Genomic DNA, 19284 nt, shown 5'->3' on the forward strand with positions numbered 1-19284 from the left:
GAAAGAATATTCAGATATGTAGCTGAGTTTTAGTTTTTAAATCCGGGAAAACGTCAGTGTGGAAGATATAAAAGCAGCCCGAGTCTTAAACACACTCATGCCTATCTGCAGGAAACATGCAGGACGCCTGCCAACATGCAGGAGGCACGCTTCTCATGTGCAGGTGATTAAACTAAGCTGAGCTGCATTTTCACCGTCGTGAGGCTGAAACATGTGTGATGTGAGAAATGACACTGACAGACAGGAAGAGAGAAGAGAGGGGTGTTAATGTTCTACCCGCTGACCTTCTCTTTAATCCACTCAGACATCAGAGTCTCTACTCTGCCTTCATTGACAAACCATCCTCTATCAAAAATAACCAGCTTTACAATAAAGCACGCAGCTTAGACGTAAGTGGAACAAAGTATGGAGACAGGTGAACATGTGAATGGAACATTATTCTGGCTCACTGTAAGTTGTTTCTGAGTTGAAAGTTAAGCCATAAAAGTTTCAAGTTTCAAGGTTAGGAATATGTTTGAAATCGAATATTCTCCTTGAAAAATCTTTCACGTTCAACTTAATCTGGTGTTTCATTAACACAATCACTCATGTAAACCAAAATCTTTTAATATTTGAAATAAAATGATCCTGTTTAATGGCATCTCACAAGCGACGCTTAGTGGAACCTACATTTTCTAATGTTAATATTCTTCCTGGATAATTTGATCATGTTGTTCATTTAATCCTTCTTCTTGTTTGAACAGATACAGATATTGCTATAATCTCTGTTATGATGGTTAAACTGTTTAAATGCCGTCTGTTCTTTAAAACCATCCGAGATTCCAACAAAGGAAAGCTAGATAAATCTTCTGGCAATTAGCAAGCACTGAAAAATCAAGATCAAAACATACAATCAAAATTAAAATTAACAGTGTCACTATACATTGATTGCTGTGGGAATAAATTAATCCTGTAATTTAAATTTATTTACAATAGCATTTAAAGCTTCAATTTAGATTTGATGATAAAAGCTTAGAGAATCCTGATATTTCTGGTTTAGGTCCCTTGAAAGTGCTTGAATTCTGCTCTTAAAAAGCTGCATAAAAAAACAAACAAATAAAAAAAAACTATGTATGATTTTGTTTCAAAAATAAACCTAAGATGTTATTCCACAAATCACAGACCTTATGATTGTTAACTAACCCCTTTTTTTCATCTTTATTGCAAAATATTTAGTGCATGATCATCAAAGTATTGTCTAAAGAGAATTGTTTTTGCTGAAAGCCTGTCTGCTATGAAATGACGTCGCCATACAACTTAACTGCATTCATATTTATGTTTTGAGGAGCAAAAAAAAAGTTCTCCCTGATTACTGTTGTTATTTCAAACATTTGGTTTAAGTTATAAAATGAAACAAAACAGCGACGCAACACAAATATGAAGTTATGTTCAGTAGAAACATCGTGGTTTAGAACAAAATATGTACATTTGTTACGGTATTTCAGTTACGGATGTAAATTAAAAGTGAATGTTGACATTTTATTTCATACAGGACATGAACAGTGGTTTCCTGAGTGATAGTGTCGTATCTTTCATGCGACAGTGCTGTTGAAGTGATGAGGAAGGATGCTCCGCGGACACTGTTCTTGCTGGTATAATAAAGTTTATTACAAACAAGCAACACATGTCATGACGGACGTCTAGAGCGCCCGGAGGTCTCGAGTCGAATCTGAAAGCCCTGCCTTTCGGGCTCTCGCACCTCCTTATATAGGGTGCATGTTATTCAACATTTGGGCTGAAGTCAAGACCATGTATGGGGCTCCGTCATTCTATACATTTGGCCTTCAGCCCCTGGTATCCTGCACATCTGCTTCTTATATAAGATAAAGACACTTGGGGCCTTCGCTGTATTGTGCAAGACCTGAAAATATACCACAATAGTCATGTGTTTGCTTGACCCCACCCATCCACTGCAACCTCCTCACTACCCAGACTTTGACTAAACAAAATCTGGGAATAAATCCCCTCGAAGCATAAGTAACAATGAAGTTTGGTTTTATGGAACTTCATTTAGAGTACAGGATGTCTACACATTTAAACATATTTCTATATCACTCCCATTAAACCTTTAGGTCTTATAGGTAGTAAACAAAGAACTGACCTCACAAACGCGTCTGTGTTTGACCTCAGGAGTTTAGATCTAAAGGGAAGTCATGAATGACGCAACATAGTGAATCATGAGCTCAACCACAACTCGCGGTCTCACCCTCTTTCCTCCGAGCTCAAAGCTTAACCACAGTTCAGCCATAAACAGACTTCAGGGTATTTTTCTCTCTGAATGCTCCTTTTTCTTCATTAACATCATTCTGTATCTGCTGCTGTCTGATAAAATCAACTCCAGGCCCCCAAACAGCCTTTTGAACAAGTGAAACAAAATATCCTCACTGTCCACATCTCTGCATGCACACCAAAAAAGGGTGTTTCTGCTTGAATCAATGCATTTCTATTCAACTCAAAGAAGCAGTTTAATGTGCTTTACGTGAATCTGTCTTACATCCTCCATATTGCCGTGGAGCAGCTCGATACATGGATGAGAGAGGAGCTGTGTTTGAAGAGATTAGCTCTCACTTCACCTCCGTCAGATTCATGTTTCTGACAGCTTCTCCACTTCAGAGGAAATCCATATCTCACTGTGAGCTCATATACTTCTATCTTTGTGAGGACTATGTTCCTGTGAAATAACGTAATGTGTATTTACATTATTCATTTGTTTTTTTTAAAACATTATTGGTGGCAGGATTATGTTTAGGGGCAATGGTTCATACATTCAAAAAAGTGCTAAATTACAAAGGCATTTTATGTAAGGTAAGGAACAGATTGGGATTTCAGTAAAATCTTAAGTCACTCCCAACTGGTCAAACACCAACACTTGGTCAGTGTCCCTACGCCTCAAAATATGAGCCTCTGGGTTTAGTCTCGCTTCAGTTTTGGACGTGTCAGAAACTGATCAAATGCATACAGTTTATTTTCAAAATGAACTTCAAACGTAGGATTATGCAGTCTGTATTTATGTTGGGTTTACATTGGAGCTAGATAATGGGTTTGGACGTGTGCGACCACTTTCAATAGTTTTCAAAGCAGAACCATAACAAACTAACAAAGTTTATTTTCTGTGAGTTGAAACTGCAGCAAAACAACTGAAATTCATTATCAGACAACGTATTTGCTGAGGTGTTTAGTATGAACATTTTAGCAGTTATGTTATTGCACAATTCAGGTAGCATTGGGCTTTATTTATGTGCTGTTGCAAATGTCTTCACATTAACTGTCGGAAACGGTGTTTGTTACAGAAATGTGTGCTTTTCTGGTTCTAGAGTTATTACAATTTCATCCTGAGGGGAACATAAATATTTGAACCACATTTCATGGCACATTTCAGTTGTTATTTCACTAAAAACCCTAATGTTGACCTGCTGGTGGCGCTAGAGGAACAGTCAGAGGATAGACAACTTCAGCAGGATTCGGCCCCTTTATAGTGTCTTTAAATTTTTTGAAAAGCGTTAATTAAAGGATCAGTGAGTAACATTTAGGTTTTTTTTGGCATCACCCGAAACATGGTCGACCAACCAACCAAACCAGTGTGTGATCGGAGGTGTTTCCATTCGCTGTACTGGTTCCGTTTGGGCTCTGGTCTCCTCACTGGTTCAGGTTTATCTTGGTCCAGGTCTACGGTCTCTTCGTGTGTTAGTGAAGCGCCCTTCTATCTGTGGTTCTGTCATTATTGATGTAATGCTGTTGGCTCTATTGAGCTCGTCACAGCTCGGTGCACATTCAATGATGTGTGTCTGGAGGACTGATGGAGCCTCTATCTGCTGGATCTGCTGCCTGTGATGACACTCATACTGTACATACACACTGAGTATGTATGGAGCAGATTTATGAGCAGTATGCGGGTCATGTAGCAGTGATTGTTTTTGTTCTTTCTTAAGAAATCAGATTGCATTGTTGGAGATGATGGTGATTTGATGGGACGGCTGGCTGTGGTTGTATTTCTGCCCACTGTGCCGTTTTAGCTGTGTCCTATTTTAACGTCCACATTTACAAACCCAACGTGTCATTATGAGTAGACGAGGCTGTCAAAAGATTTAGTCTTTAGAAGGGGGTCATTATGCCCAAGTGGCTGATTTAGAGACAAAGAGGTCACGCGTTCCATATATCACTGTGTGTGAAAGAAACAATGGTGAGTCGCCTGAGCGGCAAATGGAAACATCCAACATCTGCCACTGAAATTTAAATTCAGAAAGAACTCCAGAAGCTTCTGAAGAATGGTGAGGTGGAAATGCATCATAGAAATTCAGCGAGACATTTGTACTGATGTGTATTTTGGTCACATTAGGACTTTGGGTCATGTACTGTTTGTTACATTTTCAAATAATTTCTTACCTTTGATTTTAGGAAGAAGAGAAAAGAGAAAAATGACAGCAAGTGGCCAAAAATATATACGTGGTGACAAAATGACAATGATCTCTTGTGACCATTTCTTCTGTCTTTGCCTTCAAAAACAAGGCACTGTGGTTAAGGTTTCTTTAACGCCTTGAACACAAAGTCCTTATTTTTCATCCAACATTTACTCACGTTAAAAAAAGAAATTCAACATCAAGTTGTGTCAAATCACGTTTACACATCGACTCTGAAACTTCAACAATCTGACATTTAAGTTTTTCGTAACATGTTTAATTTTCAGATTATTTTTTTGCATCTGTCTAAAGCCTTTTGACCACTTAGAGCCACCGTACATGCAAATGCCATCATCCAAAAATGGATCTGATGAGCTGATTCACTTTGTCTCCCAGCACAAAGCACTTTTTGACAAACAAAAGAAAGAATATGGAGACGTGGAATTTAAAGATATTTGTTCAGGTGATCGTAGAACAGCTTGGCATTCTTAACAACTATCTATCCTCAGAGGCTCCTGAATGTTTGACTTCTTCCAACCTGAAGCTGCTCCTCTCTGTTGAAGAGTCGACTCAGCTGAATGACGACATCTTCATGTCGGAGCTGCTCTCCGTGTGGATCACTCGCTGTGAATAGTGCTGCTGCTGCAGACCGCTGGATTGGAAACGTTACCTGCTGATGCACCTTAACTTTGAGTTTGAAATCAATGCTTTACTTCACTGAACCTTCTGGAGGTTTGAGAAGAGCAGCTCATGTTATACACCTTCTAATCCTCTAATACTTTAGTTTATGAATTCATTTTTCACACCATGAACGTCTTAATGCTGACGTGTTTGTCCCGTTTCACAGTTTGTGGTTATTTCCTCTTCAGTCTGTCATTGTTTCCAAGTGGTTTTTCTTCACAACGGATGTGCAGCTAAACTTGGAACCCTAAGAGCCACTCTGGATTAAGTTCACCATTACTCTTCTTCTTTTAGCGACCAAAAACAAAGTGCGCTGCGCTTAAGGTGCTTTTCCCATCGCAGTGTGACGGTTGAAAGTGTGTTTGAAGTGAGATGTTTTCAGCTTCCAGCACTTTATTTTCTGAAATCACGCAGCGTCTCAACGTTGAATTGTTTTCTTTATCACATTACATGAAAAGCCCAAAATACAAAAAAACTGAATCTTCTTTGAGAAACACGACTATCAGGTTTCTGTGCTCATTTTCTGAAAGTAAATATGTGCTTCAAACACGTTGCTCTTAATGCAAATAACTGAAATTCAGGGAGTAACTCTGGGTTTTTATGAATAACCACTCAGAGCCAAAAAAACTAATCCTGAAATGAGTCTGAAAGCCTCCGCAGGAGTGAAACCACCGCCTGTTCTGCTGATGTCCTAAAAAAGAGGCTGTTTCCATTGAATCTGAGCCAAAGTCAATTCAATTTCCCTGAAAAAGCTAAAAGCATGGTGTTAAAACGTGTCCTCCCACTCTGCTTTACTCCAGCACACCTGCCAACACACTCTTCCTCCTCCTCCTCCTCCTCCTCCTCCTCTTCAACTTTTTTCTGCAAATGGCTCCCAATGAGCAGCTAGACAACCTGCAAATCATGCCATTATGTACAGGTGTGTGTGTGTGTGTGTGTGTGTGTGTGTGTGTGTGTGTGTGTGTGTGTGTGTGTGTGTGTGTGTGTGTGTGTGTGTGTGTGTGTGTGTGTGTGTGTGTGTGTGTGTGTGCTGCAGTAAAGTGCAGTAAAGTGCTGAGTGGTCCTCTTAGCCGGACAATTTTCTCCTTTTACCCTCACTTGTCGTCCGTCCCTCCTCCACCAGGAGAGTGTGGAGATGCAGTAGTGCCCCTGAGCCAGGCATTAACCCCCCGCTGACACAATAGAGATGCTGCAGAATTAATTGAATGCAGAGAAAACTAGAAGCTGCAGCACTACCGTACTCAAAGGGAATTCAGGAAGGAGCAAAGGAAAATCAGCGTAGTGTCATTTGAGTAGCTGTTCTGGAGCTTTCCATCGTATCACACAGTCTTTGTCAGCAGATGGAGTTTGCCCAATGGTCACAGATATCTAGATGTTTTGATTTTATTAGGATTAGTTACTCTAGTTTTCCAAAATGTTGAAAAATGTCTTTAAAAACTCAGAAAAAAGTAAATTTAAACACATTCAACTCCTTGACAACAAAGTAAATCTGCTGAGGAAGATCATCTTTCACATCAAGAAACACCTGAACCAAGTCAGCATTCATTACTGCTCGTTAGACGAAGGAAGCAGATTTCTTTCAAAGTTGCAGCCTTTTTTGAAAATAAATGTATTTATTTTTTTGTGTCCACAATGTTTCTTTGCTAAGCTGCAGGGAGGAAGGGACTGTAAGAAAAAATATAATGTTTTACTAATAAGAATAAAGGGTCATTCATTCTTGAGCTAACATTACTGGCAGAGATCTAAAATTACCGAAATGAAAAATGTTGCTCCATAAAGCAGTTAATTCAACTTATTTTATTATTATTATTAGTTTTGTGAGGAGGATCCATTTGACTATCCAAACCTGCAGTTCAGTGTGTGATTCTGTAAATGTATACGGATAAAAGACTTCACATAACATCTTTTTACCTGTTGCTTTTGTCATGAATACTTTTACACAGAACATGAATTTTACGCAGCAATAAAAGCATTTACATATAATATTTGCAGGTGACTATTTTCACATTTTGGGTCTAATATTTTTCTGTGCATTTATATTTTCATATCTGACAAAACTTGTAATGCATTGTGTGAAAGCTTTTGTTTTCAAAAGTACTTTTTTAAGGAGATCAATTGATATCTTCTTATTTGTGAAGGAGTGAAGGTTAACCTGCAAAACACTGGAAAAAGATCAAGACTTTGATAATCGATCAGACATCTCAGATTTGTATATAAATATAAATATAATGTTTGTTTTAATCCAAGAAAAGAGAAAACCAGCAGAGCGTCTGTGGATTCAAACAAAGACGTCGGTTTGTTTTTCTTCCCCCGGAGGAAGATAACGATCTCTGCCATGATGATGAAACATTCAGCTTCACAGAGAACCATGTCTTCTTCACACACACACACACACACACACACACACACACACACACACACACACACACACACACACACACACACACACACACACACACACACACACACACACACACACACACACACACACACACACACACACACGCTTAAACATACAGACATAATGACCCATATCATAAATATGATATCTAATCCTGTAAAGTGAATCTTTATGAACCTCACTACTGTCTGCTGATGGAAACACTGTCATTGCCATGGAAACGCCTCCGCAAACAGGGCTTCCCCCACACTGAAAACAGCTCAACAATAAATATCCCACCGAGAGATTTCTTTATATAAGAAAAAAGAATTGACTTTGCACTAAACATGCAAATTGAACAGCAGATGGTCCTTTCACTTCATCAGACTCAGAGAACAATACAGAGTAAATAAATGAAAAACATAACCTGGGAATTATTGTTTGTCAGCTTGATTCATCTCCACGTTTCTCAAAAACACCCCGGGGGAATAATTTAATATCCACCATGTACCTCTAATGTGGGTGTGTTTTAGTGTGGGTGTAGGCTCCTTGTGGGGACCAGTGTTAAGACCTTGAAAGTGAGGACAATTTGGTATTATGAGGACATTTTTGTGAATTGGGGACATTTTGGTAACGTGAGGATCCCTCAATGCATTAAAATACATTGTATAATTTTGAACTTTTCTCATATAACTTTCAACTTTGTCTTGTCCACGTTAGCATATTAGCATCCCTGCAGGTTCCACTGTCGCTCCAAATGGACTTTAAAGCTGTTTCGATGACATTCCAGTTAATTCATATCTTACATTTTTTTTTCTGTTGTCCCCCCAAAATGTCACCTTTCCTCTTGGTCTTTGCATCGTTTAAGGTTAAAGATCCAAAGAGCCATCACTTTTTACCACAGCTTTAGTGTTTGCTAATAGCTGAAGCTAACTACACCCAGGCATGCACCACCTTAAGTAATAAAGCATCAATGCAGCTAACCGTGATAGAAACATTCACATTGTGAATGAAAAGAAAAAGAGAAAGTCTGTTTGAAAATCATCATCTTTAATCATGTTATTTTGCAGAGTTTTACCTTTTTCTTCATTTTGCAAAACTGTCACAAGTTTTAACTCCAAAAAAGGCCAAAAGTCTTTGAGTTGATGCTAGCAGACCTCGCTTTAGCATTAGCTCTGAGGTCATGAGAACTGATCTTTGGGCAACATAAAAGCAAGGTTTGAAACTTTAAGGATGACACGATACAACAACCGAGGAGGCCGGGGGAAAGTTTGAGTCATTTGGAGGTTGAATCCATGTTTCTTTGTTTGGGAAGATGAATCAAAGCCTTGCTGAAGATCAGATGGACATTCCTCCATGTTGGACAAGTGACAGAATAAATTCATTAATACTGTTGCATTTGAGCATGGTTTGCCTTAAAACCAAACAAGTTTAGTAAAAACTGCCTGAGTGAAGAGATTCATTCAAACTTTGTTTTAAGATTAACTTTATTTGGAACAACAATAACTTCTCTTTTAGAAAGAAAAGAAATGCTTTGCCTAATCATCTCGGGGAGCGGCCAGAGAGAATAAATAAATAAATAAATCGGGGCCATGACCTAATCTTTCATCTTTCATGAATTAATAACTGCTTTCCAAAAAGGTTTTCCAGACTAAATCGCTCAAATTATTTTTACAGATAAGAGAACCAAATGGGTAGACAATACAACTGACAAATACACAAACACAAAAGTTCTGCATTTTAATAAAAAATAAACTTCTTCTGCACAGAATTCCAAAATTGTCTAGGGATATTCCAGAGAGAACTGCATAAATCATATTAATTATGGGGAAAGTAGTCGTAAATTAACCAATATTCACTTATTAGTGAGCACTTTATTCTACACTTAGGTTGAACAATCTCTGTAATTGGATTATTTTTAGGAAATATCAAAATAAATTAATAGAAATTTGTGGAAAGTGTAAAATAAAGCTCAATTCTCTGTTTTATGTATTTTGGTAGATTTAACAAACGCCTCGGCTGATGTGACCTCCTGTTAAGTAATCTGGCTCTGACCTACTTAAATGTTGATGACTTCAATATGATGCATTAAAGGGAAACTTGAAAAAACTGAGAAATGATTCAATGTCAGCTGCCTTGAAAGAATTCTTTAAAACAAAAAATAAAATAAAAACATTTAAAATACATTCATGCACTTTTGCCATCTTGACTCAAGAACTTGGACAATCACGGTGAACAGCACACATCAACAGTTTTTAATGGTGTTACCCTCTGACTCACCATCACCCAAACACAAACCTGCAACACCAAACAAGTCACACGTCATGCTTTTAACACCTAAACGTATCTTCTCCGTCTAAAATAACGGATGAACCAGGCTGTTATAAAAACAACACAGCCCTCGCTCTGTCTGCAGGAGCTCGAGGGGACATCAGATCTTTTGTAGCGTTAAATGAAGTTTGGGTGACTGTGAGAAAGAAAAATCAATACCAATCAATATCACCACTTGACAGCTTTTTCTCTCCACACAATTCAAGACGCCTGTAGCTTCTCCTGCGTGGACAGAGGCGATATTTGAAGGAGAGGAGATGAATGTTTCCAGATTGGAGTGAAATACAAAATCATGGTTTACGCTGCTGTAGAGATGTTCATCTACATGCAAACCTCAGTTAATGTTCCGTGTCTGCATGTTAGAGGAAATAGTAGGCTTTATGATATAAAGATGCTGCTTATTGGACTTTTTGTTAAAAGCCTGACGAAGGTCTACGATTGAAACCTAGATTTTGCATCAGCAGAATCAGTTTCAGTCTCCTACTCACAGGTCTAAAGCTTAGTTTATAGTCGACGTAGTGAAGCCGGTCACGTGACTATGATGATTTTTCAAAGAAGGATGATATGTGTTTAGATGCTTTGGAAACGGGCGGTATTAAAAATCTGGATTTGAGTAAATATTTTGCAGCCAAATCAAATGGTTTACAGAATATTCTACCTTCGTTAAGGCGATAAAGTAGTCCTCCAATTCACAAAATATGAGTTTACAGTTCATAACTATCCCTGCTCGTTATTGTGGAGGCTGGTTTATGGCTTTAAGCCTGTAACACTTGTTTTCTTCTTGATTCTTCACAGTACATTTTGTTTCTGCATCCTCTGGTGTTCTGGAGAATAATGCAACTAACAGCGCATTGAGCATAAACAACTTTGTGCGTCCTCTGAGCTTGCACTCCATCTGGCTCGCAACTATAAACAAAGCTTTACAGGTTTGCATTAGATTAAAACCAGTGTTTTTCACCTGGGACATGATGTTCTTCATCGGTCTGTTGCAGGAAAATCTTTAAACTTTAAAATGTTAATTTAATTAGGTGAAGAGTCCAGACCTTTTAGCTGAGGATCCAGACATTTTTCTTGCAGACACTATTAGAAGCAAGGTGTCATAAACCAACAGGGCTTGACATCTACTTTTTTTGCTCACGAGCCACTGTGGTTCATGGTTTTTCAACCAATTTCTTCACCAATTCATGGTCCTTTATCGTCTCTAGCCAATGTCAAGCCCTGTTTATTTGAATATGTAGCCTACTTTAGGCTAAACCCAACCATGTAGTTTTGTTTCCTTAACTTAGACAAACTGCAACTGAAAACATTAATAATTATAGAAACAAAAAATGTAATAATAAGTGAGATAAATGTAAAAATGGGCTTCTCATGGGGCTAGAACGCTGATTCCTTTCGGCTAGTTAACTTTCACCAAATCAAGAAGTAAATTCAACTTTTGTAAAGTGCCGAATAGCTGCTGTGTGACTACCTGGATGCAAATAGACACACTTTACATTTTTGGTATCGTTTCATGAACTTAATATCATTTTCTATATCAATATGATTTGATTTACTCAGAATCAGATTCAAAAGGTCAAACGTTGATGTGTCTAATTTGGAGCTGCGGCAATGAGAAGATTAATATTTTACTTTTTTTGTTCATCGAAATGTTTTCTTTTATATCAGCTAGTAGTGGCCATGTTTCTTGCTGACCAGAGATGAAAACAATATCAACATATATCCAGGAAGACGCCGCCGTTTGCAACGTCAGAAGTTATTCAGCAAAGGTTTTTCCATAATCCATTTAGTGCATCAAAAGCATAAAAATAATGTGATTGGAAGCATTGCTAATGATGAAGGACACTTTTTACTTTGTAATAGTAAAAGCGATTTTATCAATAAAGAAAAGGCTTGACCTTGTTTTGAACCCCTCTAAAACCAAAGAAACGACGTGTTAGTGAGCCATAATCTGAGCTCGTAGGTGTTCCATTGGAACCAGACAGGCTAGCTGTTTCCCCCTGCTTCAAGTCTTCATGCTAAGCTAGGCTAATTGGACAATAGGTGGCCCCACCAGTGTTCAGAAGAAAACAAGAAAGATAAAATACTGAAATGATAAATAAAATACACTGATGAATGATCAGAAACTTACATCAGTCTCAACGTGAGGCAACATTATTATTATTTCTTTATAAGTCAAACAGGCGCTGATGGTGAGCAGACACATGAATGGAGAATCAGCAGTAAACAGGTGTGACAGTGAAAACAAACGAGACCCAGTGTGAACAAAGCCGTTAGCATTTTGTGACCAGTGCATGCTTTTTTACAAGTGAATAAACTTCATCTGATCCACATGTGCGTTAAAAGGTTTTAATTCACACCCTGCAGCCAATCAGAAACAAGAATTCATCCAGGCGTTCACGTGACAAAAACAGAAAACTTTGCTGCTGTTTGCTTTGCTGCTCCCTGATTGGAATGTTTGCACAAGATGCACTCTTTTTCTACAAGACCTGCTTTTGTTTGGACAGCAGGCTGATTATTGGGGAACGCAAACCGAATCATGCTACACGGCGGCTGGTCTGGTCCCCGCCGGACGCCACAGAGACAGAATATATCTCTGACGAGCAGCTTCTCCCCAAAACTCTTCATCCTGTTTTCTCCACCTGGAACCTCTTTTTTTATTTCTCACTGTAAACAAAGAGCATGACTTTCTGTTCCCTGAGATCCTGTTCTTTGCACCCAAAGCTTTGTGTGATGAAATTGAACTTTTAGCACAGAAAGCTGAGGCTTTCATGGAGGTATCACAGCAACAGCAGCAAACATTTCCATTTGTTCAGCACTGCTAGTAAAAGAAGTTCCCGGTGGACACAGAGCGTAAGTGTTTTTAAGTGTCTTTTTCTTCTTCTCTGGTTTCTGCAGCTTGTTCAAGACTTTTTTTTTATCCTCTAATTAATTCAGTTTCTTTTTGTCCAGGTCTCCGTCCCGCCCTTACGGACTCTGCTGCTCCATGTTATCAATCAAAGGTTCTTTCTTCATAAACTGCAGATGTCTGATGGACCTCCACACCCCGACGTAGCTGTCACTAACCGACTGACTGGAGGTGGTGTTCTCCCGGTGGAGGTGCTCCCTCTGCATCTCCAGCGCCTCCTTCTCCGTCATGACCCTAGAATTCCCGCCCACCTCTCCTTCTCCTGTCCCCACCTCTCCGTTCGCACAGCCGGCCGCCGCTACCTCCTCGTCCACGCTGCCGCTCAACACTCCCTCTAACTCCGTATGTCCCGGATCAGATCCGTTGCCGTCGGCGGGCCCGTCGCCGTTCAGAGTCGGTTTCTCTCCGTAAGGCTCGCCGGGCAGCGCTCCGTCCTTCCCGGCCTCCTCCAGGTCCTCGTACAAGCTCTTCTTCTTCGTCTCGAAGTACTTGACGATGCAGTAGGTGATGGAGCCAATGGTGTTGACCACCACGCCGCCAATGAACAGCCGGGTCGGCGAGACATCGCTGAATGCCAGCATGCCGACGGTGATGGTGGCGATGCTCTTGACCACGCCGACGAAGCTGGTGGTGACGGCGGAGTTGATGTAGGTGCAGTGCAGCGTGGTGAAGTTCATGGCGCAGCCGATGAAGATGCAGATGACGAAGATGATGGTGACGTGAGGGTCCTTCCAGCCTTCGTACGTCCACATGTTGATGGTGTCCAAAGAGATGAGGGAGCAGACGAGAAGCACCTGAGAGAGAGAGTCAGAGGTTGATTCAGAAAGGAAGAGACAAAACAAAAGAACAGAGAGAGGTGGAAGAGAAAGACAAGCACATGTTGGGAGAAAAAACAGTAAGACAAGTTAAGACAAAACAAAAGGACAAGGAGGTAAAAAGAGAAAATGGTGGCGAAAAAGCAGAGAGGAGGAATGGAGAATGAGAGAAAGGTGGTAGAGAAAGACAAACAAGAGGCAGAAAAGTGAAAGAAGGGGACAGGTTTACACGATTACTGGGATTACTTGGATTGGCGGGTCCAACAAACACATGACTTTCACTCAGGAGACAGAGTGAAAACATGGGATAGAAAAGTGAAAGAAGGGGACTCGTTTTAAGAAAAACAGTTAGATGTGTTGAGACTAAACAAAAAGACAAGAAGAGATTGAAAAGAATAAAGATAGAATGAAATAATAATAGAAGAGGTAGAAACAAAACACCACAGAGGTAGAGAGAAAGAGAAAAACAGGTAGAAGGTAAATAAATGGATCTATAGAAAGACGGAAAAGAGAAAGACAAATAAAGGGAGGATAAAAATTGAGAGGATATGAGAGAAAGAACAATGAGAGGTAGAGAGAAACAAAAAGAGAGTAAACAGAGGGATGGAAAAGGAGAAACAAGAGGTGCAGATAAAGAGAGGATGACAATGAGAAGCAGACATGCAATGATAAAGATGGGAGATCAAGAACAAGATAGCAAGCAAACGATAAAAAGAGGAAGAGACAGAACCACATAAAAATAAAAAGGCAGCTAAAAGAACAAAATGTGTGAGATGTAGATAACAGAAAGACAAAGAGGAACAAAGAACAGAAAAAGAAGACAGTGAAGGAAAGACTGGAAAAGGAAAGAGAAAAAGAGAAGTAAATTATGCAAGTCAAAGAGATAGACTGATAAAATCACAAAGAATGAAAAGTTAAAGACACAGAAGCAAAGGTAATTAAGAAAAAGACAAAGAGAAAAACTGGACCAAAGATGAGCAAAAAAGGTCAAACTTTGGGAATCAAACCTCAAACCCCCTTCAGTGTTAATGCCTTGCTCGACAGGCCTTACCGGTGAGGCCATGACGGCGATGGCGTACTGCGCTGTGAGCGGTCCGTACTCGCTGTCCAGACTGGTCTTCTGGATCAGGACCAGGTAGGAGGCGTGGATGATGACCGCCAGCACGCCGGTGATGTAGCCGAAGGGATCGCCGGTGAGATCGCCGGCACCTGGGGAGGAAATCCAGAGGAGAGGATCCAGATGTTTATTATTTTTCTTTTCATTGAGATCAAATCACAACGACTGATTCGTCTTGGTTTCCTGATTCTAAGTCTCTCCGGCTGATTTGTTTGAAAACTAGATACATGTGAAATGGTCTAAATATGGCTGTATTCAGGCTAAAACACTGACGCTAAAGCTAGCATTTCCTTCCGCCCAATGAGACAGTCTGGTCTCCTAAAAGATACATTCCCATTTGACGCACCTGCATTGTAAAAAGTATTTTCTGGATTATGTTTGTTTTTGAGTCCTTGGATTGACAGTTCAAACAAACAAAGGACTTTGACTCAGGAGACATCCGTTAGTGTCCCGAGCAAAACAAAAAGTCAAAGTTATGTGTCTTTCCTTTTTGTTGTTTGGTGTCTTTTACCTAGTTAAGCATCTCATTTTGCAACTTTGTAGTTATTTTGAGTTGTTTGTAGTCGTTTTGTGTCTTTTTTGCGTCTCTTTGTGTCTCTTTACGTCTCTTTGTGGTCGTTTTTTGTCTCTTTGTGTCTTGTAATCATTTCGTGTCTCTTTATGTCTCTTTGTAGTTGTTTTGTGTCTCTTTACGTCTCCTCGAACTCGTTTTGTACCTCCTTGTGCTCATTATGGGTCGTCATTGGGATCATTTTGGTTCGCTTATAGAAGTTTTGTGTATAAGTGTTTAAATCAGAAAATGGAGCAGGAGGAGGACAAGAGAGGAAGATGGAGAATTAATCTATCTGTATGTAGGCTGTCTAACAAAAACAGCTGCTCACACATAAAAACACACATCTACTCATAAAAATACACCACACACAACATAATCTGTCTCTGAGTTTAGATTTTACCTGCGTCTCTACGTCACTCCTCCTCAGTCCAAATACTCACGTTACCTCAGTCTTGTTAATGGAGGAGCAAGCTAAGCGGGGATTCAGTTGGTTGTAATCTGCCACTTCACCACCAGGTTCTACACACTGTCCCTTTAAGGTTAGCAAACCATTCTGGTCGTTGTTGACAGTAAACAGAAAACAAACTGATTGTTTCCTGAAGTGTTAATGATGCAGAGAAGCTATTTAAAGCCACTATTTGTAGGATTTGAAAATAAATATTTCTTCTTCCAACGCCTGAAAACTAGATTATCACCAAGATTAAACCCAGAATGACGAATCAGTCCATTAGATTCATATTCTGCACATTTTCATGTTTCGACCCCCCTCCTGCCAGAGACTCACTGAGAGCAGGAGCAGAGATTGATTCAGGAAATGATCTGTAGTTTTTTTGTTTGTTTAGGACTTACGGATCATTAACGGTAATGGAAGAGGAAAATGTACTGATGGGAAAGATGATTAAAGGATCTTTACAGGACCAGAAAGTAATGTAACAGTTAACCAGCTTTTACATATTAAGAAAAGCTGTTTAACTGGGATATTTAGAGAAAAAAACTAAATGCTGTTATTGGTCAGATTCTGTATTTTCTTTTTCTTGTGAAAGTTAAGGAGAAAAATACAATAAAAGGGAGAATTAAAGGAGGTATCAGAGTGAGGAGGAGTTACAATAGAGAGGAAGAGGAGTTCATCCATCTAATAATTACACTGAGAACTCTGATAACTACATTTGAGCTTAGCTTCTCTGATAGTTTCATCATTAAAACATTAATGGACTCTTGTCAATTTTATTTGAGAAAGAGAGGGAGAAAAGAATAAGAAGAGCAAATTTAAATTAATTAAGTCAACAGGGATTAAAAAGTCAAATTAGCTGCAAAGGAAAGTAGAAGACAGATTTCCTCCATGAACTTACAATCCGTTCCACATTAAAACCAAAGTTAGAGGTAAAAGAAGTGAGCTCTTCATCTCTGCTGCAGGAGCACTAATTAAGCAGCAAAACACATGCAAATCTCTGACCCAACTGTCTGCAGTCCAGTTGCATTGTGGGTAATGTAGGCACCAGAATGTGACAAGTCTCTGGTTCTGCTGCATCAATTTCGATGCTTTTCTTTAAAAAAACTGTCCATAATAAGTCCAACAATGCAAAGCTAAACCAATGCAAAACTCTAAAATAGCAAAAATGTGCACGTTTTGTGAAAGCTGCAAAAAAGTCAGTCATTTTGTGCTGCAGAATAATCTCAGAAAAACTCAGAGATACGTGAATGTGTTGTGTTTTACCGGCCAGTGCGGCTCCACCGGTGGTGATGGTCACGGCGATCACCACGCCGATGGACGGCACGCCGTTCCTCAGCACGCACACGCCGATGCTGAGCGTGAAGAGCGGCAGGCAGCGTTTGAACACGACGTACATGGGCAGGCTGAGGCCGCGCAGAGACCACAGAGTGAGGGTGGACTGCAGCGTGGAGAGGATGCACACCGGGCCGAACTCCTGCACGGACAGACGGAGAGACACACATGTTTTTATGACAAAGGAGCACATTGTGTTGGCTTACATTTTACTTCCTGGAGACTCAACACAAGGACTACATGCCGAACCAACCCAAAACATAATGCTACTCTTAGATTCAATGAATCACCTTGTAGAGACGAGATTTTTGTCCTAAGTCCCCATAGTGTCACTGTTTTTTACTGGTCCCCACAATGTACTTAAAGCAGGCCCACACACACACACACACACACACACACACACACACATACGGTAGTGGCTCTCTGAGGTGATAAACATTCATTATAAATAAAACCAAATTGAAAGATGGATAAAAGTTGAGTCAGCAGTCAGGATGAAGTTATTGTAAACATGCAAAATAAAAATACATCAAATAGAAAATATATATAAACACACACACAAGCATCACTGGGGCTCTTTTTTTGCACCAAACAAACAGAATATATTAAACCTGAGGTTAACTCTAACAAAACAATGGAGTGAGTAGATCGTTAATGAAAGTGGAGCACGGATGTTCGGTGAATGTGGTGTGGAGGTGTTGAAGGTGAAAACCAACAGAAAGTAATGCAGGTGGGATGTAAACTGCAGGAAGACGGAGACACAGTGAAGACATGAAGCAGAAGGTCGATCTGAACCAGACCATGGGAGGGTGCATGTAACCAAAGATTTGTTTAAAGTTTGTGATGCTTTTTCTATCAATCAATAACATTATTCGCTGATAATAACTAACTGATATAGTTTGATTAGATGATGTATGAACCACTTTGATTCTGCATTTTTACAAAGTTGTGATAAAATTAAAAGGAAAAGTTTAATTTATTTGTTTTCTCAGAGGAGTTATATGTAAATCAATCTGCCTCTTTTGCCAACTCTACTTCATTCTGGTTACTTATGATTAATTATGCAAAAAAATGTATCAAGCAAGAGCCAGATTCTACCTTCAGGACGGCTCAAATCAAGGAGATGGAAACAGCTAAAAGAAACATATTGACTCAACAGAAAAAATAATTTAGCAGAACTGTTATGTAGCAGCAGGGTTAGTAGCATAGTTTTTCATTTGGATGAATGTTAAGGTTTCATTTCTAGTCAGTCAGTTTAACTCTTTGGTCCAAAGTGAAAAAGCTTAACAAATGTTGTCATGATTGCAATGAAATCTGCTTCAGACCGTCTGTGGTCAAACCCTCACTTTAGATCAATGGCATCACATTGTAGCTCTAAAACTATTGGTATGAAACTCAGATGAAACATCTGGATCTTCCTCATCACTGGGTCCATAGTGAGACTACTGCACTAGCGTTTCCTTCAGCCCCGCCTCCAAAAGTTCTTATTCATATGAAATGAGGAAGGAAGACAATTCCTGTCTTCAGCTATGATTGCATTTTACAACTTTTAGATTTAACCTAATAATTTGAATAAGAACGATACATAATGGTTCTTACTGGGAAGTTGATTTACTGAGGTTACATTTGTCTCTTCCCCGATACAAGACTATGGAACAAGTATTTTGGGCCCCGATGGTATCATGTGACAAAACCAGGAAGTTGTAATTCCACCACTCGGCCACTAGGTAATATTTGTGTCGAAGCCTGCCACTACTTCTGGGGACTTCGTGAGATTTAACAACGTCAGTCCTGCAGGTTATGCTCCATTTAGAGTCAAACAGACCATAAAGCACTGATTGACAGGTCTATATGTCACTCCTCCTCAGTCCATTTATGGTCACTTCCTGTTCACTGGATGAAAGATGAGTTCGGGAAATCACCGAACTCAAGGCTTCAAAACATCAACAATCCAACGGGTGATATCAAGCTGACTACGTCCACTTCTTATATACGGTCTATGTTGATACCAAACACTACTGTAGGGGGCGCTGTTACTACAGGTTCTTCTTTTCATTAATAAACACAGCATATCTGTCCGTCCACCCTCCATTTCAAGCTCACTTCCTGTTCAGCTTAATGTGCAATCTATCCGTAGAGTATCTGATAAACAGTCCTGCCAATAAAGTTGATGGATCGTTTCAGTCAATCAGCGACTCAGCCGATCTGTCAGCCGGTTAATTATCCAGTCAGTCAATCAGTCAGTCAATCATCTGCTGGAAAACAACAGTTTGGTCAGTTTAC

The 19284-nt window shown here is 39.6% G+C and overlaps 1 protein-coding gene across 1 annotated transcript in view; it reads right to left on the reverse strand.

The window, feature by feature from the left end:
* Positions 1-12792: 12792 nt before the first annotated feature.
* Positions 12793-19284, reverse strand: part of LOC129107161 (solute carrier family 35 member D3) — an 8070-nt gene continuing 1578 nt past the window's right edge. Inside the window, exons 2-4 of the mRNA XM_054618563.1 lie at positions 16933-17143; positions 14600-14757; positions 12793-13527 (exon numbers count right to left, since the gene is read on the reverse strand). Of these exons, the coding sequence (XP_054474538.1) occupies positions 12793-13527; positions 14600-14757; positions 16933-17143 (1104 nt within the window). The remainder of the gene's footprint in view (positions 13528-14599; positions 14758-16932; positions 17144-19284) is intronic.

This window comes from Anoplopoma fimbria, chromosome 18 (assembly GCF_027596085.1).
Source record: "Anoplopoma fimbria isolate UVic2021 breed Golden Eagle Sablefish chromosome 18, Afim_UVic_2022, whole genome shotgun sequence".
Lineage (NCBI taxonomy): Eukaryota > Metazoa > Chordata > Actinopteri > Perciformes > Anoplopomatidae > Anoplopoma > Anoplopoma fimbria.